The sequence below is a fragment of the Schistocerca cancellata genome, chromosome 2 (genome assembly GCF_023864275.1).
Source record: "Schistocerca cancellata isolate TAMUIC-IGC-003103 chromosome 2, iqSchCanc2.1, whole genome shotgun sequence".
Classification (NCBI taxonomy): Eukaryota; Metazoa; Arthropoda; class Insecta; order Orthoptera; family Acrididae; genus Schistocerca; species Schistocerca cancellata.
Window position 1 is genome coordinate 8,788,205 of NC_064627.1, and position 25,969 is coordinate 8,814,173.

A 25,969-nucleotide genomic window follows, 5' to 3' on the forward strand; every position below is an offset into this window, starting at 1 on the left:
AAATTCCTTTTACTGTTCTGAATAAATTTCACTCTAGTAATAGAAATAAACCTCTTGAGTTAAGAAACACTGCATGATGTAGGTGAACACTAATTCACTAACAGTTCAGAGAATGACTATGGTAAACTGAACTAAAATCTTATATAGTTCAAAATTCTAGTGATTTTTATTATCTTGTGGCACAAAAACCTCACTCGTTGTTAATGAAAGTAGTCAATTTCCAAAAATATAATTGGATGGATAAAAAAATCTACTCACTGAGCAGCAGCAAGAGCAAACATGTGCAGAAGTTAAGAGAATGTGCAAGCTTTCAGAGCAAATGGCTCTACATTCTTACAGAACGGTTGAAGACGAAGGATGAGGGAAAAAGGTAGGCGAGGTTTAAGAACTGAGGAGAATCATAGAAAAGTCACCCAGAACCTGGTCAATGGTTCCCATTCCATCTGGGAAGTCTCATCTGAGCCAGAGTTCTGGATGACTTTTCCATAACTCTTCCCATTTTCTGAACCTTGCCGGTCCTTTTCTTCATCCATCTTCCTTCCCCTTCAATCCTTCTGCTACAAGGAGCCACTGGCTTTGAAAGTTCACACATTTCCTTAACTTTTGCACGTTTCCTACTGCTGCTGCTTGGTGAATAGATTTTTTATCTACCCAGTTATATTACTTATTATTAGGAGGTATTCTGGGTGTAATTTGGGAGTGACCTGAAACCACACTCCGTCGCTTGTACGCAGTCACTTCTGTAACACCTGGGAGCCTACAAAACAAGTGTAGCACCACAATAAGTACTGTTCTTGTACTGCAACTAAATGTCAGTGTATCGTATCGAGCCACACTCACTGTGACATAGTAAGTGCTAGTCCTTAAGATGTTGTCTCATCCAATTTTTGTACTGTCACAGGGTGATAGTACTATTTATATCACAGTTTATATGGAGTGTTCTCCCTACTCCAGAATGTGGAAAGACTGTCTTCTTTCATGGCTGTGTGCATGCTATAATCGATGTGATCATTTTCTATCTCATATAAGCATTTTCTATCCTGTATGAGCATTTTATAAATAGCTAAAAATCTACCACATTTACATCTGTACCCTACAAAACATTATGAAGTGCATGGCAGAAGGTACTTAACCATCACATCACCTCACAGGGCTTCTTACCATTCTATTCGCCTATGGAGTGCTGGAAGAATGTTTGCTTAAATGCCTCTGAGTGTGCTGTAATTAGTCTGATCTTGTTTTTGTGAGCTCTGTAGCAGTCTCAGCTGGCGTGAATAGTGAGTATGCAGAATAGGTGTGGGGTGGCAGGGGAGGGGAGGGATAGCAGGATAAAGCTGAAAGAAGATGCTGTTGTATGCCTGTAGGGATATAGGGACTAGCTGATGGGTAATTCACCACAGATGGGTCTCAGCAACTGGAGATGACAGCAGTGACGATACATCTGTGTGTGTCTGTTTTTTGGTTTTATATTGTCTGCACCAGCCAGGTCATTAATATACAACATAAACAGTAAGGGCGCAAAAAACTTACCGTGCACACTTATGAAGTATATGCACCAATGGCCCTCTGTCCGAGGTAGTGTGCTGCATCCTCCCTACCGGCATATCTTCAACTGTTGGTGGGGTTTCTGAGCCAAATTCTTTTCTAAAACAAAGAAGTAGTTCATCTACATAATTACCTCGATCTGTGGCTTTTGGAATATCGTGTGACAAAAAAGTGAGTCGAGTTCTGCACAGCCGACGTTTCCAGCCTAAATACTTGTCAGCGTGGAGGATGTCACTCTGTTCGAGGTATCTCATTATGTTGCAGCTCAGAGATTCTCCAACAAATGTACACGAAAGATATTTGGCGGCAGGTTTTTGGATCACTTGTTGTAGATGCTTGTAACCCGTGCTTTCTTCCAGCTACTTGGCAGTTTTTTGTTTGAGGGATCTGTGTTATATTACGATTGAAAGAGAGACTAAATCAGGCACAAATTCAAAATAGAATTTGGTAGATATTCTGTCAGGCCATAGAGCTTTGTCATTTTTAGATATTTCTCAGCATCACTGACAATAATGTCTATGTCACATTTGCAGTGGTCCAAGAACTGGACCCAGGCATCCCTCCTGGATTTCGGCTATATTTGCTTTATGGGCATTAGGCCTGGTCTGATGGATATTTCTCTGCCTAGTGTTTTGTCTTCCAATGCTGGAGGCACCATCAGAGGTAATAACAACTCACAATGCCGTTACAATCTCAAACAAACTCAGCAACCTGAACTGTTTCTCTTATGATGCCTCCAGCATCAGAAAACAAAACATTAGGCAGAGAAAGATGCCTTGGACGACAGCCTAATGCTTGTAAAACAAAGTTCACCAAAAACGTGGATACCAGCTGTGAAAGCCTCCACTGTCAGTACTTCTGGATTTCTCTTTGCAAACAAATGGGTTGTAGCATTCTTACTTTTGCTTTGCTACCCCCAGTTTCAAATCCTGTGTCATGAATGAGTGCCTGGACGTCATATTTCATGCCACTGACAGCCTTTATGTGTCACTAGAATTTCTTTGTATTTTGTGAGTGTTGATAAGATTCTGGTATGAAATTCATTGAAGACTTTGTGCATTGCAAAATGTGTTTCATGTATAGATTCCTTATATCTAGCCTTATATTTTGTTTTATACCTATTGTGCACCAGAAATTTCTCAAAAGAGATTATATATTACGGACAATCCCTTCCCTCACGAACAGTTCATTCAGTGTATTTCCGTCTAATGTGTGGTCAACTATTCTTTTAAATACCAGCCACAGTTCTTCCTCACAGTCCAGTGCAGAGCTGAAAGTTTCAAGTTCCTCACTGAGTTATGACACTACTGCCTCTGCATCTACATTGCTGAACATGTAAATTTTACATTTAATTGATTTAAGAAGATCTTCTTCAGTTGTACCAGTTATTTATTCCAACAACAATCACTTGTGGGTTTTAAAAATCCCATTTTCAGGTGTAGGGAACAGTAACATACAAAGGAGAGGAGGGAAGAATTATAGTGTAGTGTATCTCTAAAATCCAAAAGAGCAGACTACTGAAACAAGATGACTCGATTATTGTATTTGGTAATGCACAATGTGGATGCACCAGACGGTGCAAGGGCTCCAAATCACTGCATCTAACATGGAACTAGGAAAAGGACAGATCATAATAATCAAACGGACCTAAAAATCTAATATCCAGGTGGGTAGGATGAACAAATCGGAAACCGAGAAAAAACACTATACTCACAGTGTTCGCCATCGGGCAGCCACACGGTATGAATTCCAACCAAGACAAAGTGGAGGGTCATGCCAGAGGTCTGGAGGCATGGTCCAGCACAGGTGCCAATGGAGTAGAGGCAAGTAAATATGATGTCGTTATTAGCGAAAATTGCAAAATCTGGATTGACTGGCCCGGGTGCTTACAATACTTCATTTAAAAACATAATAAATATAAATGAGCTGTGATATGATGTGAGGCCAAATAACTCCCAAACATGCAACAGCATCTTACGTTTTAGGCAAGAAGACAAAGGTACATAGGCTAGATGAATAAACAAGGGGTAGAAACAGTAAACACAATGGTATAAATTAACGGTAACATAGATCATGCAAAGTAATTCGTCATATGTATGATACATTATGAGCTCAAGTGATGTAAAATAAAATATATAAAATCCATCACAAATCTAAAATGTGAGTGTAGTAATGTAAGCAGTGAAATAAGAATCAATCTGAATTACCAATCTGAGTGCCCTACATTATACAAAGCAATAATGATATGGAAAGGTGCCTGACAGGTGAAATAAGTAAACTAATGGGAGAAAAATAAGCCTGAACCTCACAGACTTGTGTACATGTGTGTCATAATAGACAACTAGGCAATGGTACATAGGCCAAATGAGTGAACAGAGAATTAGACAGAAAAAGCTGTGATAAAAAAGTAGTGATAATATAAACTATAACAAGTGAATCTAGGACGTAAAATGAAATATGTAAAAATATAAATGCCCATTATAAAACTCTATAATGTAATCATGCACCATATATTGTAAAATACCATACACAGGAATTATTTCTAAAAAAGTTGGCAAATGGTTACAAAAGTCCATTATAATTCCTGTGTTTCATGGAAAAAACCAAGCGGGCCTACAGTTTGGACAGCATGAAACCTGTGACCGCAAACCAGATGTACTGACAGGTGTTCTTCAGATTAACTGTAATGATTGCCAATGCCTTTTTGTTGGACAAATAGGATGTACTTTTGCAATTCAGTTCGAAGAACTCCAGAAATTAGGTAATTCAAGATCTGTGTTACCGAGTCACAGTTTATTAGCCCTGGACCCTAGGCTTCAATAGTTCTAAAAATATTTTATTCAGAAGGTGTGGGCCCTAAAAATGTACATAACCAGTTACAAAAATTATTTTTACGAATGTAACAAAATATTAAAAGAAAAATATTTCTGAGGTTCAGCATGCAGAACGTAGAGATTTTTACATTAAAGCAATATGACAATCTCGTATAGAAGGTCACTAATAAATGCAATAATTTTAGAGGAGGTAAGATAGATACTGCCTGCAGGAAAATTAAAGAGACCTTTGGAGAAAAGAGAACCACTTGTTGAATATCAAGAGCTCAGATGGAAACCCAGTTCTGAGCAAAGAAGGGAAAGCAGAAAGGTGGAAGGAGTAAATAGAGAGTCTATACAAGGGCAATGTAGAGGATGTAGATGAAGATGAAATGGGAGATGTAATACTGCGTGAAGACTTTGACAGAGCACTGAAAGACCTAAGTCGAAACAAGGCCCTGGGAACAGACAACATTCCATTAGAACTACTGATAGCCTTGGGAGAGCCAACCATGACAAAACTGTACCATCTGGTGAGCAAGATGTATGAGACAGGCGAAATACCCTCAGACTTCAAGAAGAATATAATAATTCCAATCCCAAAGAAAGCAGGTGTTGACAGATGTGAAAATTACCAAACTATCAGTTTAATAAACCACAGCAGCAAAATACTAACACGAATTCTTTACAGGTGAATGGAAAAACTGGTAGAAGCCAACCTCGGAGAAGATCAGTTTGGATTCTGTAGAAATGTTGGAACACGTGAGGCAATACAGACCCTATGGCTTATCTTAGAAAATACATTAAGGAAAGGCAAACCTACGTTTCTATCATTTGTAGACTTAAGAGAAAGCTTTTGACAATGTTGACTCGAATACTCTCTTCCAAATTATGAAGGTGGCAGGGGTAAAATACAGGGAGTGAAAGGCTATTTACAATTTGTACAGAAACCAGATGGCAGTTATAAGAGTTGTGGGGCGTGAAAGTGAAGCAGTGGTTGGGAAGGGAGTGAGACAGGGTTGTAGCCTCTCCGAAGGGAGTGAGACAGGGTTGTAGCCTCTCCCCAATGTTATTCAATCTGTATATTGAGGAGTAAAGGAAACAATAGAAAAATTTGGAGTAGGAATTAAAATCCATGGAGAAGAAATAAAAACTTTGAGGTTTGCCGATGACATTGTAATTCTATCAGAGACAGGAAAGGACTTGGAAGAGCAGTTGAATGGAATGGACAGTGTCTTGAAAGGAGGATATAAGATGAACATCAACAAAATCAAAATGAGAATAATGGAATGCAGTCGAATTAAGTCGGGTGATGCTGAGGGATTTAGATTAGGAAATGGGACACTTAAAGTTGGAAAGGAGTTTTGCTATTTGGGGAGCAAAATAACTGATGATGGTCAAAGTAGAGAGGATATAAAATGTAGGCTGGCAATGGCAAGGAAATCTTTTCTGAAGAAGAGAAATTTGTTAACATCTAGTGTATATTTAAGCATCAAGAAGTCCTTTCTGAAAGTATTTGTATGGAGTGTAGCCATGTATGGAAGTGAAACGTGGACGATAAATCGTTTGGACAAGAAGAGAATAGAAGCTTTCGAAATGTGGTGCTACACAAGAATGCTGATGATTAGATGGGTAGATCACTTAACTAATGAGGAAGTATTGAATAGAATAGGGAAGAAGAGGAGTTTGTGGCACAACTTGACGAGAAGAAGGGACCGGTAGGTAGGACATGTTCTGAGGCATCAAGGGATCACAAATTTAGCATTGGAGGGCAGCGTGGAGGGTAAAAATCACAGAGGGTGACCAAGAGATGAATACACTGAACAGATTCAGAAGGATGTAGGTTGCAGTAGGTACTGGGAGATGAAGAAGCTTGCACAGGATAGAGTAGCGTGGAGAGCTGCACCAAACCAGTCTCTGGACTGAAGACCACAACAACAACAACAACAACAACATTAAATATAAAATTATCTGTAAAACATGTATGTGGCAAAGTTATACTGCATGTAGCTTTAGTTTGCAGAAGATAACTGTTACAAAAAATTACTTCTGTTTACAAAAAGGATGGAGGACAGAATAAACTGGATAAAGCTACATCTCAACATAAGAATTGTCTTGATAAGGCCACGAAAAATGAAACTTGGTGATATGAAACATCGGTAGCTTAACGGTAGAGAAACAATATTTTCAGGAGGACCGCACATTCACTGATATTAGTGGAGATCGGTAAACACATATTATGTGACCGTGAGCAGTGGTTCAAATCTGTCAAGGAAGTGCTTACTTGCAAGTTCAAAATGTTACCGTCTTTCTAAGCAAGATGTTGATAAATTTAAAGTTCTTCTAATAAATCCAGTTTCCAGCCTTTTATTTGTGTATATAAAATTATGATTTCTTCTAATTCCCTCAGTGCATTGTGTGAAATAAGTAAATGTTCAGCAATTATGCACATTCCCTGTTTCTTAGCCATTATATTCTGTTCTTGGTGATGCATGCCACAGTAAATGTTGATTTTCACGTTGAAGCAAAGAACACTTTATTCATGGTACACATTCACAATCAAGTTGGGCTACTTCTAATAAAAAGTGAAAGATCATTCATGATAATTTGTGAATAACATAGGGTAAGTTCATTGGTATAATACCAATTCTAGAAGTCATCCCAAGCGGTTGTAGAGCAACATCAACAGCAGACACACCATGAAGTGTAATGTGAAGCATTGTTGTGGTGCAGAGTGGAGCATATGGGCCGGTTGAAGCAAGTTTTCAATTGCCAGTTCCTGGCCCAGAACTGAGTGAACTTGGAAGAGCAGTTGAATGGAATGGACAGTGTCTTGAAAGGAGGATATAAGATGAACATCAACAAAAGCAAAACGAGGATAATTGAATGTCTTAAGTACTTGCAGGCAGAAGGAAGTTTGCAATCAAACGACATGCGGATGTTACTTGTTTCCTCGATAGCAATGCCGCCACATAACATACTGTGTATCGACAAACTGTTTGTACACACTACCACGTCCACAACTCTCGGTGCCTTTGTGGTATTTGAAAATCATTTCTAGAGGAGCATTGCCTTCAGGCCAAGGGTAAGCAACTCACTTGGCAAAGACGTTGTGCTGCAAGTGTAATGCAGTTGGCCTCCTGCTGATATGAACACTAACTTATTTTTATGACTGACCATTCACTTACTAAAACAAAAAAATATGTTTACCTTATTTTAAACAATTTTGGAAAGGATATTAATAATTTTAATATTTTAATAATAATAAAAACATTTTAATAATAATTTTAATATTTCTGAACAGTCCTACTTTTCATCTTCAGTAAAAATTAAAAACAATACATACTTTTTTGTTTTCTCCAAGAAAATTTCTCCTCCGAGATACAGCCCTCTGGAGATGACACTGCACATACTATTTTGAAGGTGTGAATTTAGGAAAAAAATTTAAAATGTTGTATCTCTGGAACAGTTCTAGATATTTTGTTGTTTTTTTTATTTGAAAGGTAATTGCTTTATGATTACATAGAAATCCTCCATTTGGACTTATCTGTCAAAGTTGTTTTACTATAGCATTCTGACCTTTTTTATAATTTATGTAATTTTTTTTTTTCAAAATGTGCCAGTCCATAAAATTTTGACTTTTTTTGTTGATTAGTACCATATAGTTCTACATTCCCTGAAAAGGAGAGCTTCCATTTTTAGCTTGAACGGGTTTTGTAAACAATTGAAATTTTTGCTATAGGCCTACATAGAACCTGTTTTATTACCACATTATTACATAACAGGCTCATAAAAATCAAAACCCAATCTTGTTAACATAATTTTAGATTTGAAAGATGAGTAAGAGACTCATTTTTCAAGCATTTTAAATTGTTCCAAAATGTATGTGAAAGGTCCAAAAACTTAAAGGTTCCAATTTATACAACTTCTGTGCACTCTGTTTTGTACTGAAATTAGCCAGTCAATGAACTGAAAAAGTGTTCCACTGCTTCAGTATCTTCCTTTGATATAGAGTGATGCCTTCCTGTTGAACTAATAGGGATTGGAGCACTTACACTCTACAAAACATTGTGAGGACAGAAGGCGTTGTTGCTGTCCTTCAGCTGGAAACCTATATCCAGCAGCTGGTCCATGTGGTAGCGTAAGGTTCACTTCAGTTTTGTTCAGCTCATAATTGGTGTCTATAATCTCTGCAATCCACCAGTCACAGTCATACATACATGCGACAAACATCCCCCTTCTCACGTTGAGAATCTGTATGTTATTTTGCTGTTTCTGAGGTGTTGGCCAAACAAACGAAATTTCTTCTTTGTTGCTTTTTAAAGTGTGTGCAATATGAGTTCACCCATCACTTTGTGTCCAGCAATGTGTCTTCTGAATTCCCTTCACATAAGTAGGTTGTTTGGACCATTCTTCTTTTCTCTGCTCACGGAATTCTTCGATTTCCTCTTTGGACAAAAGAATGAGAGCTGTGGATGTGTAAGATTTCACGACTCTCGTAAAATCCTCAGCGTTCTGAATTGCAGCTGTATTTGATCTGGAAATATTATGTTTTGCAGCATGATTCTTCAGCAGGCCTCCTACACCATCACATGGCCCCTTCCTGTGACCAGTAGCACTGTATACCCAGTCAGTTGGCACAAGCGACTTACTCAATTCAAACAACTTGTAACAATTTTTAAAATGGCTAGGAGCACCATCAGAAATAATGATGATCTTCTCTGCCCCTGTTTGCAGTTGAAGAATTTTGTGTATTGCTAGCAAAGCACGTGCTGAGTCATGTCCTGTGTCATCACTTATAACTGCAACACTTATGGTCTTGTTTTGAAAATGGCACTTCTGTGAAAATTGAAACTGGTCATTACTCCAATGATACCCTTGTACTTCTTGTGGGAGAATTACAGACCAGCTCTCAGCAAAATCACAGTGAAGCATTAAAAACATAGTTCTTCAGCCTGTGCACGCCCTTTCACTTCTGCAATATGTTGTTGTTGCAATTTCTTCAGATGCTGGTGTGTTACTGCTTTCATTGACCATTTACCAAGCTCATGAGTGAAACTGTCCAAGGCAACAGTTTTCTTGATTAGTTTATTTTCCTCTCATATCACATATGTAATTTCTGCAGAGTTATCTGCTACGTCTTCCAGGCCAAGTGTCTGTAGAGACAGTCCTCCCTTTCCAGGCAGTCACCACATACTTCAAACAAAGAAGTCTCTCAGTTTACATCACAGACTTCACTCGACCAAACAAGATGTCATACGTCACATGGTCTAGTAAGTTCTTCAAAGTTACCACACAAAGTTCAACATTCACGCAGGACACACATAAACAGACAGGTCATAGTGCATAAAATTTTGATCTTCCAATATATGAAATTGTATAGTTGCTCTTGTAAATTGCAAAAGTTTCTTTAATACTGCGAGTCATGTAGGTCTTCACTTTCACAAATTTTTTACCTTCAACTGTTACAGTTATAGTGTCTTTTTTGTTGGTACTCTGGCGAGAACAGTCCCATTTATCTTCCAGATAAAATGACTGCACTATTTGAACTTGAGCTGCTTCTATGGGATGACCATAAGAGGGATCTGGTCTTCCAAAGACTCCTTTGACAGACCTCACATTTCTTGATTTGTCTACCATGTACTTTGATACTGATGGGACAGGGTTCAAAATTGTTTTCTCTGAAAATGTCTCTGGAATAATACTTAAAACTTGCACCTTTTCACTGTAGGATGCATAATATTCAACAGCTGAATTGATATTTGTGAAAAATTCCTGGCAAGTGGTGCAAGAGTGCTTTGGTTAATTTTCTTCTGAAGATGAAATTTCTAGTTCATTGAGTGTGGTCAGTTTTGCTGTAGTGTATTCATCCATAGCCTTAGTAATTTCTCTGCGCTTTCTTGATGCATAGAGCTTATGACTCGACTTCACTGATAACGGTTTCTTAACAGGACTAACACTTACCTCTGTACTTGACTGATTCAGGGTATTTAATTCTTCCTCTGTTGATGCAAAATCTGCATCATCTGCACCATGGGATACTTCACCTTGTTCAGATACTATCATTGTTGTTATTCTGTCAAAACATTTAGAGCACAAAAAGTTGTCAATGGAAACATCTTCACTTTGAAACAGAACCTTCAAATAAGAACACTTGTTGCCAACCTGAACAAAGTCTATTTTTGTTTGTTTGTCTTATTTATCACTCTTTTATAGCTATGCAAATAGTCAGCACACTTCACTCTCCTGTTGCCCCAGTCAGAAGACATTTCAAACAGTTCTTTTCACAAAACACACTGCAACTGTGTCAACTGGCAAATTCCTCATGAAAACACAGAACTCACTGGATTATCTCAGATTTCTTAGAAGCTTCTTCAGTAAACAAATTAGCACTGAACAACTACAATACAGAAACCTGCAATGAACAACCACAAAGAAACTACAGCAAGGGGTAAGAAATATCTGCAACAATGAAAATGAAAAGAAAGAACTGCAACAAAGAAAGTGATAAGAAATAACTGCAACAAAGACAATAGAAATAAACATTGTAACAAAGAAATTAGTAAGAAACAACTTGAGTGAAGACATACATTATCCTTGAAAGTTAAAAAAAAAAAAAAAGTTTTTTTCAAACGAAACCTGTGCAACTTGAAAATGGAAGCTCTCCTTTACAGAGAATATAGTAATACATGGTAATAATCAAGGGGAAAAAATCTAACTTTTCTGGATTGGCATTTTTCCATAATTTTATAAAATGTTCAAAAGGCAGCAGTAACAGAACTTTAGCAGATATGTCCAATCGGAGGATACCATTGTAATCATAAATCAATTATCTTTCAAATAAGAAAAGCTCTAACAAAATATCTAGAACAGCTACAAAGACACAGCATTTTAAAAAAAATTTATGAAATTCACATCTTCAGAATGGTGTTCGCAGTGTCATCTTTGGAGGCCACTATCTTGAGGCAGGAATTCTTTTGGAGAAAAGAAAAAAATACATGTTTATTATTTCTGAATTTTAACATATGCTAAATTCAATAACATTCAAGACTGTGAAGTTTCTAACACTATGGGTGACTTAAAGTGGCGAAGTATGTGTGCAAAATCCCACTTCTTAAACGATACAACTTACTTGAGGTGGTCAGCTGACTTTCCTTGCTGGTTAGCTTGCTGTTGCAAGCTCCTTTTCTCTTCTTCTCTGCTTATATCTGCTAGGAACAGGAATTTCTCATGACTCTTTCTACTTATAACAATAAGCAGACATACACAGTTTGTTTTACTTCACTTTATGACGTATATTTGAACATCAAACTTTTACAAAACTCATCCTCTACATAAACAAACACTATCAAGTAAGTCCCTTTGCATATCCATAGGTTAAAAACAGAGTTCATTTACACATAAGGAAAGGTTGGCTTAAAACCCGAGTCCATTCTCAGTCTGAATCTGAACACACATCTTATCCTCTTTATGTCCAAAACAAACAATAATTAACAATATTTCAACTGATCTTTTTTTCCACTACAATAGTCAAAGTTATAAAACAGCACAGAATACATAAATACTCCTTGTTCTTTCACTACGGCTCATGGCGTGACCGGCAAACACTTGTTGGTGCCGTTCGACTGCCATGTCTACGGGCTTCTTATTTACACTTCGAACCTGCACACACAGACAGGTGACTCACAGTAGGTAGGCTCTCTCACACTTATATTTAAAGTATCGTGTGTTCGAGACGGTAGAAGTCTGAGCGATTCTAGAATTTATGTGGAAATTCTCGAAGCACTACATATCCTCCCCCCTCTGATCGAACATGTGATAGTTTGTACATAGTAATCTTGTACATTAATATCATAGAGAACAAAAATTCACATTTTAACATTATACCTTTATTTCATAGGTTTCCATATACCTTTTTCACACCAACAATCCTTTTTTTTTTTTTTTTAAAAAAAAAAAAAAAAAAAAGAAGCACACCCTTTAGCTGAGCAATTCTTTAATAACTAGACTTGAGTACTCATTACTGATCCAGTAAGCCTGACTAGTATTTGGGAAATATGAGACTTTATTTATTTATTTTTCTTTCAGTCGTAAATTACAGGTGTTTGTGACACTTGAGAAATATATTTTTGCTATCATTTTGGCCTGCTATGGACCTCGAAGATTCTTATCTCTTCCCTGATTGTGTTTTCCTCTTTTGCTAGTAGATTTTCATTTTCACTGGCTGTGCTTCTTTTCTCTGTTTTGACCATTTGCAGGCAGGATGTGGAAATGGCGTAGTAAGTGAAATAAGGTTTTTAGTAATTTTGACTTTTTCTCTGAAAACTTCTCGATATTGAATGTCATCAAATGAAATTTCAGCTTCCTGTAAATCCTTTTTAACTTGGCTTTCTCATTTTGAATATGATTTTGTTTTTGAAATTGATGAATGTATACGATGAGTAAGACTTTGCGGGTTCATTCTTTCCAGATGACCAAAAAACATCATTCTCTGCTTCCTCATGCTGGTAACAATGTCTTCTGTATAATTCACAGTTGTGTCTTCGGTGGAATTCTCCATTTTCTTTGATAGGGCCAATTCCTCAAAATTATCCTGTCTTTTATTTCAAGTTTTCGTAGTGGTCCTTTCTTTATCATGTTTACACATTCTGATGCATACAAAGCTGACAGGCTGATTACAGTGTTATAATGACAAAGTTTTAGGTTTGAAGACAGGCTTTTGCTTTTGTATAAGTCTTTGCACAGATGAAAAGCACCTTCTAGTTTAGAACACCTACTTTCTACAGCTGTATTTTCTGAACCACCAGGTGTAATTATTTCTCTAAGATATTTAAATTTCTTCGACAGCTTGATTTTTTCTTGTTGTATTTCAATATAAGGAGGATCGTGTTTGATGTTTGTGATGAATTCACTTTTGTTAAATACCATTTTTAGGCAAATCTTAGCAGCAATTGATTGTAGGCTGGACACTTGAACCTTATTGCAATGACTGCCAGATGATCAGCAAAAACCAAACAGCTTCCACTGAGGCCATTTCTTTTGTGTCCAATTTGAATCCCATAACCTGGTGATATGGTTTTTTTCCACTCTCTGGCTATCTTTTCCAGGACACAGTTGAAAAGCAATGGAGAGAGCAGGTCACCTTGTTTCCCCTCTGTACAGATTTCAAATGGTTCTGATAGTTCGCCTCTGAACTTGACTTTTGACACTGTGTTATTTAAAGTGGCGCTTATCAGATTGGTTGTTTCCATATCTAGACAAAATTTGGCAAGGGTATTCTTTATTGTTTCTTGATCAATTCAGTCATATGCTTTTTGAAAGTTGACAAAGGTCACAACAAACATTTTTTATCTTGATTTGGCGTATGATATAACAGATTTCAAGTTATGGATCTGCTGTGCACAGGATCTTGACGTCCTGAAACCTGCTTGATATTCGCCCAATTGTTGACCTATGACTGATTTAGCTCTGTTTAACAACAGTCTGGAAAAACTCTTGTACATCCTCGGTAATTATTCAGATTACTCTTTACGCCTTTTTCATGAAGTGGGTGAATAATTGCTATGGTCCAATCTGAAGGTAGAGTTTCAGTTCCCCAAATCTTCACTATGATATCATGGAGATGTTTTGTTGTATCATGATCTGCATATTTCCACATTTCAGCCAAGATGCAATCCTGCCTACAGGAAAATTAAAGAGACCATTGGAGATAAGAGAACCACGTGTATGAACATCAAGAGCTCAGATGGAAACCCAGTGCTAAGCAAAGAAGGGAAAGCAGAAAGGTGGAAGGAGTATATAGAGGGTCTATACAAGGGCGATGTACTTGATGACAATATTATGGAAATGGAAGAGGATGTAGATGAAGATGAAATGGGAGGTACGATACTGCGTGAAGAGTTTGACAGAGCACTGAAAGACCTGAGTCGAAACAAGGCCCCCGGAGTAGACAACATTCCAGTAGAACTACTAACGGCCTTGGGAGAGCCAGTCCTGACAAAACTCTACCATCTGGTGAGCAAGATGTATGAAACAGCCAGAATACCCTCAGACTTCAAGAAGAATATAATCATTCCAATCCCAAAGAAAGCAGGTGTTGACAGATGTGAAAATTACCGAACAATCAGTTTAATAAGCCACAGCTGCAAAATACTAATACAAATTCTTTGCAGACGAATGGAAAAACTAGTAGAAGCCGACCTCGGGGAAGATCAGTTTGGATTCCGTAGAAATACTGGAACACGTGAGGCAATACTGACCTTACGACTTATCTTAGAAGAAAGATTAAGGAAAGGCAAACCTACGTTTCAAGCATTTGTAGACTTAGAGGAAGCTTTTGACAATGTTGACTGGAATACTCTCTTTCAAATTCTAAAGGTGGCAGGGGTAAAATACAGGGAGCGAAAGGCTATTTACAATTTGTACAGAAACCAGATGGCAGTTATAAGAGTCGAGGGGCATGAGAGGGAAGCAGCGGTTGGGAAGGGAGTGAGACAGGGTTGCAGCCTCTCCCCAATGTTATTCAATCTGTATATTGAGCAAGCAGTAAAGGAAACAAAAGAAAAATTTGGAGTAGGTATTAAAATCCATGGAGAAGAAATAAAAACTTTGAGGTTCGCCGATGACATTGTAATTCTGTCAGAGACAGCCAAGGACTTGGAAGAGCAGTTGAACGGAATGGATGGTGTCTTGAAGGGAGGATATAAGATGAACATCAACAAAAGCAAAACGAGGATAATGGAATGTAGTCGAATTAAGTCGGGTGATGCTGAGGGTATTAGATTAGGAAATGAGACACTTAAAGTAGTAAAGGAGTTTTGCTATTTGGGGAGCACAATAACTGATGATGGTCGAAGTAGAGAGGATATAAAATGTAGACTGGCAATGGCAAGGAAAGCGTTTCTGAAGAAGAGAAATTTGTTAACATCGAGTATAGATTTAAGTGTCAGGAAGTCATTTCTGAAAGTATTTGTATGGAGTGTAGCCATGTATGGAAGTGAAACATGGACGGTAAATAGTTTGGACAAGAAGAGAATAGAAGCTTTTGAAATGTGGTGCTACACAAGAATGCTGAAGATTAGATGGGTAGATCACATAACTAATGAGGAAGTATTGAATAGGATTGGGGAGAAGAGAAGTTTGTGGCATAACTTGACCAGAAGAAGGGATCGGTTAGTAGGACATGTTCTGAGGCATCAAGGGATCACCAATTTAGTATTGGAAGGCAGCGTGGAGGGTAAAAATCGTAGAGGGAGACCAAGAGATGAATACACTAAGCAGATTCAGAAGGATGTAGGTTGCAGTAGGTACTGGGAGATGAAGAAGCTTGCACAGGATAGAGTAGCATGGAGAGCTGCATCAAACCAGTCTCAGGACTGAAGACAACAACAACAACGCAATCCTCACCTCCAGATTTGTTATTTTTCAAGCCTTGTATTGTTTTCATGATTTCATCTAATGTGGGAGGGGGACTAATGTGGGAGGGGGACTAATGTGGGAGGGGGACTATCTGCAGGAGGAACAGTAGGATAAAAATCAAGCTTTTCATTTGGATTTTCAGCATTCAGCAGGGATGAAAAGTAATTTCGAAAAGCTGCAGCACATGATTTGTCATTCAAATTTAGTTTTCCATTGAGTCCTCTTACATCTAACGTAGGAGGTTTAAACTTCAATAGTTGTGATTTAAAGGCTTTATAAAATTCCCGAGTGTGATGTCTTCTAAAATTTGCTTCTATTTCATTGATTTGGTTTTTGTTGAATTGTCTCGTGGTTGTTCTCAATACTTTTGATGTATCCTGTCCAAAAACTAAATTAAATTCAAGGAAATACAAACAATTGTTCACCCCAGTCCTACAACAGCACAACCATCACTTATAAAGGGCCTTGAGACAAGCTTCAGTAAAGAACACAGTAGATACATCAAATAGCTGAATTATTAGCTTTGATAAATGAAATTAAGGATAAGCCTATCATTGACATGGCCCGCCTAGTATCTCTAGACATTAAAAACCTTTATGTGAATGTGCCGGTAAATGAGGCCGTTAAGGTCATCAAAGAAAATTTGCTTAAGTACAAAACACTGTCTCAGCAAGAAATGGTCAAATTCACCAAACTGTTAGAATTCGTTCTGAAATACAATTATTTATCTTTTAACAATAAATTTTATATGCAAAAAGATGGACTGGCTATGGGTTCCAGTATATCTGGAACCATAACAGACATCTTTATAAATCATTTCGATAAAAGACTCCTCGTTAACCTGCAATATCCTGTGTATAAAGTTGTATATTACAAATGCTGTGTAGATTATACGCTGCGTCTTATTGATGGACAAAAAAAAGGATTTGCAGAAATAGTAAATAAATTTAACGAGTTACACGGTAAAATTGAATTCACTGTGGAAGAAGAGAAGAATGGTGAACTGCAATTTCTCGGCCTAAGTATTAGGAAACAAAATGATAGGCATGTTTATAAAATATTTAGGAAACCAACCACAACAGATGTGTTGATACAAAATAATTCCTGCCATCCTAATAGCCATAATCTTTCTGCTTTTAGATCTTTGATAGATAGAGCCTTTAGAGTCCCTATGAATGAAGAAGTCAGAATTACTGAGCTGTACATCGTGAAACAACTAGCCAGAGTTAATGGATATCACCAAAACGTTGTCAATAAATTAATACGACAGAAACAGCGTGTGAATGCAAGGAAGAATACCGCAAATATTAGTACGAGAGTCACAATACTATACTTCGGTGATATTTCGCAAAAAGTGGCTAACATTTTCAAACCTTTTAAAGTTGATACCACTTTTCAGACCTATAATACGCTGCGGTTTAAACTAAGAAATAATTTGCAGCAGGAAATCTATAAATATGAGAGAGCTGGGGTCTATAAAATTCAGTGTAACATGTGCAAGGCAAGCTATGTAGGCCAAACTGGTAGGGCTTTTAAAGTACATTACAAAGAACATAGCGATGCTTTCTGGCTTAATACTTTCGAAAAGTCAGCTGTAGCCACGCATATTTGGGAAACAGGACACCCCCATGTTGGGAATAGATCAGGATCTTGTTATTTTACATAGAGAGGACAATGGCAAAAAGCTGGATCTACTAGAACAGCTGGAAATTACGATACATTTCACTGGTTTCTTTTAGTAACTACAATTTTAGCAATTGGCAGGATACCATCATTTCATGAGGTTCTTGGAACATGTATACGTTATCTGTTTGTATAGACATCTCTGTGACTTCCTTGTGTACTTGGGCGAGAGCTCACTCACGTTTCAGTGTCGTGTTTGGCTACGTGGTGTGTGGTATCAACGAAGACATACGGGCGGTTTACGATGATAGAGGAGAGAGCCATGTGGTTAGATGTTGAACACCATAGGCAACAACATTTTAGAGTTTTTTGTATTTTGATGACTATGAGGAGATGCACCTTGGAAGACACGGCTGCAACAAGGGAAGTAGCCATGATGTTCTAATTTTACTATCAATTTTATTGTGCCTGGTGCATGTTCCATTTTAGCGAGTTTTAACAGGTTCTTTTACTTTTTATTATTCTGATGATGGAAGCTTGACTTCCAAAACGCGTCAATCTTAGTGTTTTACACTATAAACAAGTGGTTGAGCCGATATATTTTTTAACATTGACATTCACAACCACGACCTCTCATCCAGTATGGATAAAATCATATGATATTTTCCTTTTTTTTTTTTTCATCCAGTTTTCCACTTGCACTTTTTAAGTAGAAATAAGCTTGAAACAAGAAAAAAATGTACATTTAGTTTATTTTATAATCGACACGTGCACAAAAAGATACAAAACATTTAAAATGAAATACACACACCTTGTTATAATAATTAACAAAATTCACACTCAGCTGAACTTGAACTCAGAACACTAGGCCAATTAGGAATCAGGTTGAACTGTGAACTAAATCAGTGAATGAGCCAAGAGCATTGTAAGCTGCATCGTGATTCGAAAGTGGGATGAATGGGACGACTACCTCACAGACTGCGCGGTATGAAGTTGTGAGCAGTGGCCGGAGAGCTATCGTGAGTCAGTTCCTTGCAGCTTACTTGCTTGAAGATAATTGGTGAGCGCTCCCCTTTCACTGTCTCTCATGTTGAAGTATCAAATGGACCACCGTGGGAGCTCCTTGTAAGCTGTTCAAGTTTAAAGGAAAAATAAAAGGTGAGAAAGTGTTGTCTGCATTAATGCCATGACTTAAAAAACTGACATTCCTTCAACCTCTATTTTTTTTTTTTTTTGTGTGTGGAAGCTCACAACAGTAAAGTACATCCATACATAGTGTCTACATCATATTTTCTGCAGTGTGGGTGACATTTCTTACTGTCATAGTCTATGTCCCAGTGAATAATTCAACGCATTCCATGGAATGCTGTCTCACCATATTGACCTAGAAACTTTGTTATGCTCACTAACATCACTGGATAGATATTTTGGATCCAAAGAGTACCACTCATTTTTATTGACTCACCGATTGGTTACTCTGTAGATCCATTCGTGGGCAGATTGCTCATCTCTAGTGTGTACTCTACGCACAGTCAGCTGTCTGAGTAGTAGGCTCTGATGTGTAGAGCACATTGGAGCCATTTAGGAGGAGAGTGCAGTTCTCAAACCTACGGCACAAGTCTAGCAAACCACACATAGAATCTTTGAAGTCTCTGGTACAATCTTTCCACTTGACTCAAAACCAGGGTGGCTACAAGCAGTTCTTGTGACAATTCAGCAGATTTTTAGCTTCACTGAAATTATGTAAGTGAGGCTAATCTTCTCATCCTTCTCCACCAGTTGCTGTGATGATCCTAATATGACCTCAGAGTCCAGAAGCCAGGAATCGACTGTCACTGTGGGATACAAGCTGTAGTTGGTTGCACCCTGTTCCCACAGTGGCTGTTAGAATGGGTAATTTCCTGGTCTGAATGGTGCTAGTCCCTGACCTTAGTGCAGGATGCCACAGAATGTTGAAAGGTGCTCATTCTCATTCTCGAATTGCAGGGACAGATGTGAAGGTTTTACAATGTGCTTCATGCACCACACACTGATCCTCCCCTGTGGTTTTCAAATGTGGCCAACCGGAGAACCTCGATGACGAGTACACAGAGGTGAGAGAAGTCACAGGATAGCTCTTAATATCGTGTCGGATCTCCTTTAGCACGGCACAGTGCAGAAACTTGACGTGACTCGGACTTGACGAGTCATCGAAAGGACCCCGGAAAAATATTGAGCTGTGCTGCCTCTGTGGTAGTGCTGCCAGTGCAGGAGATTGTGCACGAATTGACCTCTCGTTTACATCCCGTAAAAGCTCGACGGGATCCGTGTCGGGCAATACGATCGGCCAGGTCGTTTACTCGAACTGTCCACTACGCTCTTCAGACTGGTGACGTGGTGCACTACAAAAATTCCGTCACTGTGTGAGAACACGATGTCCACGAATGGCTGCAAATGCTCTTCAAGTATCTGAACGTAACCTTTCCAGTCAGCGATCGATTTTGTCAGACCGTTGGACCCGGCCCATTCCGTGTAAACTCGGCCCACACCACTGTGGAGCCACCGTCAGCTCGCACAGTGCCTCGTTCACAACTCGGGTCTGTGGCTCTGTGGGGTCTGCGTCATACTCGAAATCTACCGTAAGTTCTTACCGACTGAAATACTGACTCATCTGACCGGGACACGGTTTTCCAGTCATCTAGGGTCCGACCGTTATGCTTACAAGTCCAGGAGAGGTGCTGCAGGTGAGGTTGTGCTGTTTGCAGAGGCACTCGCATCGGTAGTCTGCTGTCACAGCCCACTAACAGCATATTTTGCTGCACTGTCCTAACAGAAACATCCATCGTAAGTCCCACATTGATTTCCGCTCTGTTAGCTCCGACAGGTCTACACGAACTCCGATGCTCTCAGTCATTAAGTAAAGGTTGTTGGCCACTGCATTGTCAAACATTACTTCTCAAAGTAATGCTCCAAATTTGGTATTCTCGGCACACTGTCGACACTGTGGATATCGGAATACTGAATTTCCTAATGATTTCCGTAATGAGATGTCCCAGGCATCTAGCTCCAGCTTCCATTCCGTGTTCCAGATCTGTTAATTCCTCTCGTGTGGCCATAATCACGTCGGAAACCTTTTCGTACGAATCACCCGAGTACAAATGACAGCTCCGACAACGCACTGCCCCTTTATCCTTTGTGTATACGATACTACTGCCATTTCTATATGTGGACGTCACTATCCTGTGAATTAGGTGACGTCAGTGTATACCTGCAATTGAGATACCAGAAATATTCAAGTATATATACTGGAATACTTCTGGTATCTCAACTGCAGATTTTTCAACGCTCATTTAACTTTAGGACTCTCTATCTCAGAATGAACAAAAATACACTTGTACCACTATTGAAATAATCCCTTCATATTTACTCTGCAAAAAGTAATAGAGAAAAGATGAGAAAACAATGTACAAACACTTGTAGCATTCATAGATTTGGTAAAAACATTTGGCATTGTGAACAGAAACAAAATTTGGACTATTATGGAAAGCGGTTGATATCCTAAAAAATTAGTCAAGGCTACAAAAAGCCTATGTAAATAATCGAAAATTGTAGTAAACATGAGTGAAATAAGAACAGAAGAAATTTTAATAAATAAAGGAGTATGGCAACAGTGACAAATACTGTCTAATATGAAAAAGAAGTTGCTACTCACCATATAGTGGAGATTCTCAGTCACAGATAGGCGCAACAAAAAGACTGTCACAAATAAATAAAGCTTTCGGCCATTAATGCCTTCTTCAACAATAGACGGACACACACACACACACACACACACACACACCACACACACACACACACACACACACACACACACACACACAATATAGTTGATGAAGGCCTTAAAGGTGGAAAGCTTTATTTATTTGTGACAATCTTTTTGTTGTGCCTATCTGCGACTTAGCATCTCCACTATATGGTGAGTAGCAGTTTTCTTTTTCATAATATTGTTACATTCCATCCTGAATTTTCCATTATTTGAAATATTGTCTATTCTTTTAAATATTTGTATCAATGAAATTATCATAATTGGATGCATCACATAGAGAAAGGTATTAAAATATCAAAAGACACCATGTGGTTTAATTTGTGCACATGATGTCTTGATATTGCAAGAAAAAGAAGACAACTTACAATGTGCACTTAAACATCTGAATGAAATTTGTAATATAGAATGTTGAGATTTCCAAAACCAAAACTAAAGTGATGGCTTTCTGAGGCAGAGATCATATCCAATCCAAAATTATTGTGGATAACTTGATGTTAGGATGAATGACATCCTTCACTTATTTTGGATGTCAAATTTTCCTAGACAATAATAAATATCTCAATTTAAAATTGACTAGATCTGAAAATGTGTGTGGCACAGTTCATAATGTATTTAAAAATAAGACCAGCCAAGAAATAAGAGCAAAATGTTATACAAGTGTGGGTCCTCCAGCATATGTTCATGGGTGTTAATGCTGGGTACCTACAAAAAGAACTTGAGGTAGAGAAACGAAATTTCTAAGAACAAAAAGCTAGTCAAGAACAGACCACATAAAAAAATGAAACAGCGCAACAAGAACTAAATAGTAGAGTAACCAAACACCACAACACCTGATATGAACATATACAAAGAGTTGGGCATTAAGTGACTTCCCACACTAGTCGTAGCCTATAAACTGGCAGAAAGAAGAGGTGTTGGAAGACCTTAGAAGAGATGGACAAGCAATTTGTGAGGATGGAACAGGCTTAATGCCTCATTCATGGAGCATAGAAGAAGACTATTATTTATATTTTTGATGAAGTCATGATAATAAATTTTTTATGCATAATCCTTGTTTTGTTTTGCAGGTGCTGGATATCATTTGATCATTGTAAAGGGAGAGAAATGTAATGTTTCTGAAATTACAAATCTCCTCAGAAAGTACATAGATGACATAGAAGTGGCACAAAACATTGGTTCAGAGCTGTCATATATTCTGACAGAGGAAAAGTCATCAGTTTTTGAATCAATGCTAAAGGATCTTGAGGATAATGGCAAATCTTTGGACATCCTCAGTTTCGGGGTGTCTCTTACTACAATGGAAGAAGTTTTCATGAGGTATGCTGTTTTAGCTAAGCTTTGCTGGACATAATTATAGGTAACTGCCGAAGAAACTGAAGAAATTTTATTATTATTATAATTATTGTTATTGTGATAATTTCTATTTTGTATCTGTCTCATACTAAAGTTATGAGAGAGGATTCTTATACTGCAGTTAAAGATACATATAGCTTGAAAGAAGAATAGTTTAAGAATCATGAAAGAAGGTTGTTTGCATGGATGAGGCCTGGAGACACTGGAAGGTTTCAGATACACTCCTGGAAATGGAAAAAAGAACACATTGACACCGGTGTGTCAGACCCACCATACTTGCTCCGGACACTGCGAGAGGGCTGTACAAGCAATGATCACATGCACGGCACAGCGGACACACCAGGAACCGCGGTGTTGGCCGTCGAATGGCGCTAGCTGTGCAGCATTTGTGCACCGCCGCCGTCAGTGTCAGCCAGTTTGCCGTGGCATACGGAGCTCCATCGCAGTCTTTAACACTGGTAGCATGCCGCGACAGTGTGGACGTGAACCGTAAATGCAGTTGACGGACTTTGAGCGAGGTTGTATAGTGGGCATGCGGGAGGCCGGGTGGACGTACCGCCGAATTGCTCAACACGTGGGGCGTGAGGTCTCCACAGTACATCGATGTTGTCGCCAGTGGTCGGCGGAAGGTGCACGTGCCCGTCGACCTGGGACCGAACCGCAGCGACGCATGGATGCACGCCAAGACCGTAGGATCCTACGCGGTGCCGTAGGGGACCGCACCGCCACTTCCCAGCAAATTAGGGACACTGTTGCTCCTGGGGTATCGGCGAGGACCATTCGCAACCGTCTCCATGAAGCTGGGCTACGGTCCCGCACACCGTTAGGCCGTCTTCCGCTCACGCCCCGACATCGTGCAGCCCGCCTCCGGTGGTGTCGCGACAGGCGTGAATGGAGGGACGAATGGAGACGTGTCGTCTTCAGCGATGAGAGTCGCTTCTGCCTTGGTGCCAATGATGGTCGTATGCGTGTTTGGCGCCGTGCAGGTGAGCGCCACAATCAGGACTGCATACGACCGAGGCACACAGGGCCAACACCCAGCATCATGGTGTGGGGAGCGATCTCCTACACTGGCCGTACACCACTGGTGATCGTCGAGGGGACACTGAATAGTGCACGGTACATCCAAACCGTCATCGAACCCATCGTTCTACCATTCCTAGACCGGCAAGGGAACTTGCTGTTCCAACAGGACAATGCACGTCCGCATGTATCCCGTGCCACCCAACGTGCTCTAGAAGGTGTAAGTCAACTACCCTGGCCAGCAAGATCTCCGGATCTGTCCCCCATTGAGCATGTTTGGGACTGGATGAAGCGTCGTCTCACGCGGTCTGCACGTCCAGCACGAACGCTGGTCCAACTGAGGCGCCAGGTGGAAATGGCATGGCAAGCCGTTCCACAGGACTACATCCAGCATCTCTACGATCGTCTCCATGGGAGAATAGCAGCCTGCATTACTGCGAAAGGTGGATATACACTGTACTAGTGCCGACATTGTGCATGCTCTGTTGCCTGTGTCTATGTGCCTGTGGTTCTGTCAGTGTGATCATGTGATGTATCTGACCCCAGGAATGTGTCAATAAAGTTTCCCCTTCCTGGGACAATGAATTCACGGTGTTCTTATTTCAATTTCCAGGAGTGTAGATTATATAATGGTAAGACAGAGATTTTGAACTAGGTTTTAAACTGTAAGACATTTCAAGGGGCAGATGTGGACTTGAACCACAATCTGTTGGTTATGAACTGTAGATTAAAACTGAAGAAACTGCAAAAAGGTGGGAATTTAAGGAGATGGGACCTGGATAAGCTGAAAGAACCAGAGGTTGTAGCAAGTTTCAGAGAGATCATTAGGGAACGATTAACAAGAATGGGGGAAAGAAATACAGTAGAAGAAGAATGGGTAGGTTTGAGAGATGAAATAGTGAAGGCAGCAGAGGATCAGTTAGCTAAAAAGATGAGGGCTTGTAGGAATCCTTGGGTAACAGAAGAGATATTGAATTTAATTGATGAAAGGAGAATATAAAAATGCAGTAAATGAAGCAGGCAAAAAGGAATACAAACATCTGGAAAATGAGATCGAAAGGAAGTGCAAAATGGTTAAGCAGGGATGGCTAGAGGACAAATGTAAGGATGTAGAGGCATGAATCACAAGGGGTAAGATAGATACTGCCTACAGGAAAATTAAAGAGACCTTTGGAGAAAATATCAAGAGCTTAGATGGAAAACCAGTTGTGAGCAAAGAAGGGAAAGCTAAAAGATGGAAGGAATATGTAGAGGGTCTATACAAGGGCGATGTACTTGAGGGCAATATTATGGAAATGGAAGAGGACATAGATGAAGATGAATATGAGACAGCCGAAATACCCGTAGACTTAAAGAAGTTCCAATACCAAAGGAAACAGTTGTTGACAGGTGTGAAAATTACCAAACTATCATTTTAATAAACCACGACTGCAAAATACTGACACAAATTATTTACAGACAAATGAAAAAACTGGTAAAGCTGATCTTGGGGAAGATCATTTTGGATTCCATAGAAATATTGGACTACCTTAGAAGATAGATTAAGGAAAGGCAAACTTATGTTTCTAGCATTTGTAGACTTAGAGAAAGCTTTTGATAATGTTGACTGGAATACTCTGTTTCAAATTCTGAAGGTGGTAGGGGTAAAATACAGGGAGCAACTGAAGACCACAACAACAACATAGCTTGAAAATAGGTTCCTGACATGCAGCATATAAAATGAAACTGCTTTATGAAATGGAATTGCTATTTTTGTTTGTAAGACACACCTGCTGTTTTTTATATCTGCTGTTTCATATGTCATGATTCTATCAAATATTAATCAGAAGGAATGCAGTTTGTTACTAAGTTCTGTGCTCATAATTATGTTATCAAAATAAGTCAAAAAATTGTAGTTGGTTTTGAATTACAGTCACAATGAAAAGCATCCTTGAAATGTTCAACTAACAGCCAGCATAGTTTGAAAGCTGAACATTTCTAGGATTCTTTTTCATTGTTCCTTTCTATGACTTAATGCCTTCTCTCTGTGGTGAGTAGCAGTACGTCCTTAGCATATTGATGTTATTCTTTCCAGGACTTTCCATTGTTTTGAAGTTGTTTTTAGTAATTTTTTTATACAGATATTAGGCCATAGTCAAGGCATGTTTTTGTACATAAAGTTTCAGGTTGTAATGCTGGAGACATCCTGAAAGGCTATAATAACTTCATTAGTTGCTCTCTGAAATCAAACGAGCTTTGCAAGAAGAACTGTTTATACGTAACCACACAATCGTTGGGTTAGTGACATCATCTGAACACTGTCTGTTAATGGAGCCTTGCTCTTGTATATTAAGGAGTTTGAGCTGCAGAAAAGATGTTGCACTGTTTTACTTTGTTTAGCACTAACAAG

The 25,969-nt window shown here is 38.9% G+C and overlaps 1 protein-coding gene across 1 annotated transcript in view; it reads left to right on the top strand.

Moving 5' to 3' along the window:
• LOC126161297 (phospholipid-transporting ATPase ABCA3) overlaps positions 1-25,969 on the top strand; it is a 787,342-nt gene that overhangs the window by 360,814 nt on the left and 400,559 nt on the right. The window contains exon 15 of the mRNA XM_049917041.1: positions 22,272-22,521. Within this exon, the coding sequence (XP_049772998.1) occupies positions 22,272-22,521 (250 nt within the window). The remainder of the gene's footprint in view (positions 1-22,271; positions 22,522-25,969) is intronic.